The following is a 4,148-nucleotide window of genomic DNA, read 5'->3' as shown; positions in this document are numbered from 1 at the left end:
AGTGTGCACCATGTTCTGGTGTACACCATGCACATGTACTAAGGAGCGTTGTTAGAACGCATCAGAGTGCTTTATTTTTTTTCCGACAAGGGCCAAATTGCGACTTTGACAAGGGCCAAATTGTCATGGCTAGACGACTGGGTCAGCTACCAAAAGGCTCGGCTTCCAAATTCTCCAGCTCTAAATCCATTATAGTATCTGTAGGCTGTGCTGGAAAAACAAGTCTGATCCATGTGTGATTTATTTTTATTTTTTCTTACCTTTGCAGTTATCTGTTGTTAGACATCAATGGTCATTTGGAGGAAGAAGATTTGCAATCACTTGTGTTTTTATTAAAAAATCAACTAAGGAATGCGGGACACGTCAAAAAGGCATGTATACCAACTACAGTGCTAATCTATAGCCATCATATTCACTGGAATATCCAGCTGGATTAAAGGATTCATAGATGATTTAAAATTGATGTGAATATACAGTACACATATCTCACAACCTGTGTTGTCACTAATAGATTTAAAGACCCTTTCCAGTCCACAGCTGATTAGCTTTCTTTAGCCAAAATAAAAAAAATCACTAGTTCCATGTACATGTGGGTCGGTTTGTAATCCTATTGCTAGCTGAGCACTCCGTGATGTCTGGGAGAAAATTGTATATTGGCAAAAAGGCACAGTACACACAAGCCCCCAGAAAAGCCCTCACTTTGTTGTGTCACACTGAAATCAATATGGAGTACAGCGGCTGTTGGCTTTAACAACATAACTCCTACTTGATTGACTGTTTCCCCTTATCAGGGCACTTGTATGCTGGCCAATGCTGTGTAATGTGGACAGTGCATCTTATTAGCTACAATGCAAACCATATTTTGTATACATTAGTGGAATCCTGTACCTTGACATTACCACATATTGGAAAATATTTTCCTGTGCTCAGCTTTTGGTGCTCGATATAGTAACTGTTGTGTAATGGTATCAGCCAAATGATCAGACAAGTGGTATTGTACAATATGTGCAATTTGGAATTTACTGAACACACAGGAGTTAAACACAGGTTGCACAGGGGAATATAAACGAGCAATGAATAAGCATTTAAGCAAAATCAATACATTAAAAAAAGATATAACAAGCAAATGAATGTCACAGCACACTATATCAGTTCTAGAAGGTTACAGAAAGAGAATACTTGCATGCTCTAGGAAGGCAGAATGATAGCTGAGGTAGGTGACGGCCCAAACAGGCTTCACACCGACACTGCTGCAGATGCCTTCGGTCAGGAGGTTTTGGTGGCTGAAGGAAAGGCCACCCCACTGTGTGTGAAGTATCCCAGGCTTGGCTGCCACAATATCCTCTCCAGTGATGGGACTTTTGTGCTAACCGCTGGTGGCCCACACACCAGACTGAACAGGGCAGGTCCCAGCACCTGGTGACCACTCGCATGCCCAGTCACTTTGTCCTATAAGGCAGGGTCTCTCTGAGCCCTAGAGGACAGGAGGAGCTGGAACTTATATCTCCTCCGCACATGTATCTAATTGATTTTTGAAAGTATTGAATCATTCAAAAATCAATTGGATACCTACCTCAGAGACCGTAACATACAGGGGTACAGGTACACTTAAATAGTAGACCACACAGGGACTCTTATACGCACGCACGCACTCACAACAAACACACACACAAAGGTTGAACTTGATGGACTTGTGTCTTTTTTCAACCTCAAAAACGATGTAACTTTGTCCAGGAGCACAGGGGATGATAGGAGTCCAGTGAATGTTGGGAGCCCATAGGATTGTGGGAAAAGGAGTTGAAGAGACCCATTCCTGCCACTGGGGAAAGTGAGTAAAGAGGCACCCTGCTGCATAACTAGTGCACCTAAAAATCAATATATGACACATCAGGAAATACATTTTATGGTCCCAGCAATATACTCACCGGATTATGTTTTTATTCCCACAGACATTTCTGAGTCTTGTAACTGATCTGGAAAAAAATAACCTAATATCACCAGAAAACCTGGACTTGTTAGAGCAGAGTTTGAAAACAATTCACCGGATAGACCTGAAGAGCAAAATTCACAAGTTCAAACAAAAAGGTAAGACACTTTGCTTAAAGGTTGTCCTTTTATGGGGTTGGAAAGTGTGAAAATTCCCATCAGATTGTCGTTGCTGTCTTTGTTCCTGTAATTTCTCATCACTTCCTGTCCCAGTGACAACATTGTCACTAGGGCAGGAAATAAGGGCAAATCTCTTTCACAGGGACAAAACAGCAGTAAAAGATTACTTTTAGCAAACTGGGAGACGGTTTTCTTATTTGCTGCCTATATCCTTGTTGGAGATTTGCTCTCACTTCCTGGTCCACTTAGAGAATTGTGAGCAGGACAGGAAGTGAGCATATAACCTCCCAACTGGGTATTAGGCAGCTGTACACAACTGTCTTAAAGTGAGCTTATTTAATGTGGCAGCATGGAGAAGAGGGTATTGACAGTGCAGTAATACATTGTAACCTGTTTAGTTTTTGATAGTGGTGTACCTAAAAGGTGGAATGTTATATGGTTTGTATAGATTACTGCACTATGCACTTAGTTTTTTTGCTTTTTATAGGAGAACTCCAGACAAAATGATTCCTAACCCTTTCAGTTTAGGCTACCCCCACACTGCAAGGGTTAAGTGCTCGTTTTCGGGGATGAAAATAAAAAAAAGCTATACTCACTTGAAACTAGCGGCTGGCTGTTAGACCTGTCCCTTCAGTCTGTCTCCTTCTCTGCTCCAGCGATGGAATGTCCCTTGGCGTCTTCAGGTCCTATACAGTGTATTGGATGTGATGACTCACAGGAACTTAGACCGCTGAAGCTGAGGGGGGGAAAGGCTGAAGTGACCAGTCTAACAGCCAGCCGACTGTGTGGTTCAAGTGAGTATTCCTTTCTTTTTTCCGTCCCCAAAAATGAGCAGCTGACCCTTGCAGTGCAGAGGGAGCACTGCAAGGGATTAGAAACATTCTGCCTGGAGTTCTACTTTAAAGGAAAGCTGTACTGTAAGAATATGGAGCCTGACATATCTGGCCACTCTTCCCGAAATGCTAGATGCCTGACTGTTCTGCAGATCCAATAGCTTCAGTACTTTCTGAGACAGAGACCTAAAACAAGAATGCAGATCCAGAGTTCTGATTTTCCTATGACTTCACTTGCTGCTTGCTTGTTGCTGGTCAGTGATTCAAGGTCTCCCTTGGAGGGGGAGGGATTCTGTAGTCCTGTAGAAGAGAACTGTGCAGAACTGACAGCACTGCTTGGGATTACAGGGCAGCAGCATCATTGCCAGCGGAAAATAGGATTTTAGGATGTAATGTCTTCTTTTTTTATTTTATTTTACCCAGATGTACACATTGCATGTGTGTGTAGATATTTAAGTTAAATAAATTTTTATTTTTTAGGTCATACTGAAAATGGCAGTCATTACATCCCTTCGTTTGCTGTACCTCCAACGCTCCCTAGGAACTCAGTATCAACCTCATTTGTAAGTGATTCTGCTACATAGAGGAGCCAGTACTTAGGACACACAGTATACATTTTCAGATCCATGCTGTACTTTGCGATCATTTATATGTATGATATCCGTTAGAATGCATATATTGGAAAATATGCTCATTAAGTCTTTTGCATATCAATATGGCTGAAAATGAAGATTTCATATTTGTGTAACGCTTTATTGTGTTAAACCAGGGTAGGCAACCTCAGCACTCCAGCTGTTGTTGAGCTACAAGTCATAAGGCATAACAACCGCAGGCATGACTCCAAGAGACTAGGGCACAATGGCATTTGAAGTCTCAGCACAGCTGGAGTGCCAAGGTTACCTACCCCTGTGTTAAACCATGAAAAACCCTGTACTACTTTTTAGGTGCAAACATAAATTCAATCATTTTTACCGTATGTTTTTTTTGCATTTCAGAAACCTGCATATATACACAATGGACATAAAGGTAAGTTGTTTTCAAGTATTTATTGTACACATTTCTATTGTCACAGCTTTAGCAAATTGGCAGTGTTTCCTTTTGAATCCTTAGCGGATCATTGGTGAAAGAATTGTATTCATTTATGAAGTTGTTTTTAAATTGGATTTGTCACTTTACCTATTTAGGTTAAAGTGAACATTTCTTGTTACA

General features: G+C 41.2%; 1 protein-coding gene across 1 annotated transcript in view; it reads left to right on the top strand.

Annotated features, from left to right (window-relative positions):
• CFLAR (CASP8 and FADD like apoptosis regulator) overlaps positions 1 to 4,148 on the top strand; it is a 30,512-nt gene that overhangs the window by 17,661 nt on the left and 8,703 nt on the right. Inside the window, exons 3-5 of the mRNA XM_018570148.1 lie at positions 269 to 371; positions 1,950 to 2,085; positions 3,420 to 3,502. Of these exons, the coding sequence (XP_018425650.1) occupies positions 269 to 371; positions 1,950 to 2,085; positions 3,420 to 3,502 (322 nt within the window). The remainder of the gene's footprint in view (positions 1 to 268; positions 372 to 1,949; positions 2,086 to 3,419; positions 3,503 to 4,148) is intronic.

Source organism: Nanorana parkeri, unplaced genomic scaffold, assembly GCF_000935625.1.
Source record: "Nanorana parkeri isolate BGI_ZX_2015 unplaced genomic scaffold, ASM93562v1 scaffold1465, whole genome shotgun sequence".
Taxonomy (NCBI): Eukaryota; Metazoa; Chordata; class Amphibia; order Anura; family Dicroglossidae; genus Nanorana; species Nanorana parkeri.
This window is presented reverse-complemented; position numbering and strand designations above follow the sequence as displayed.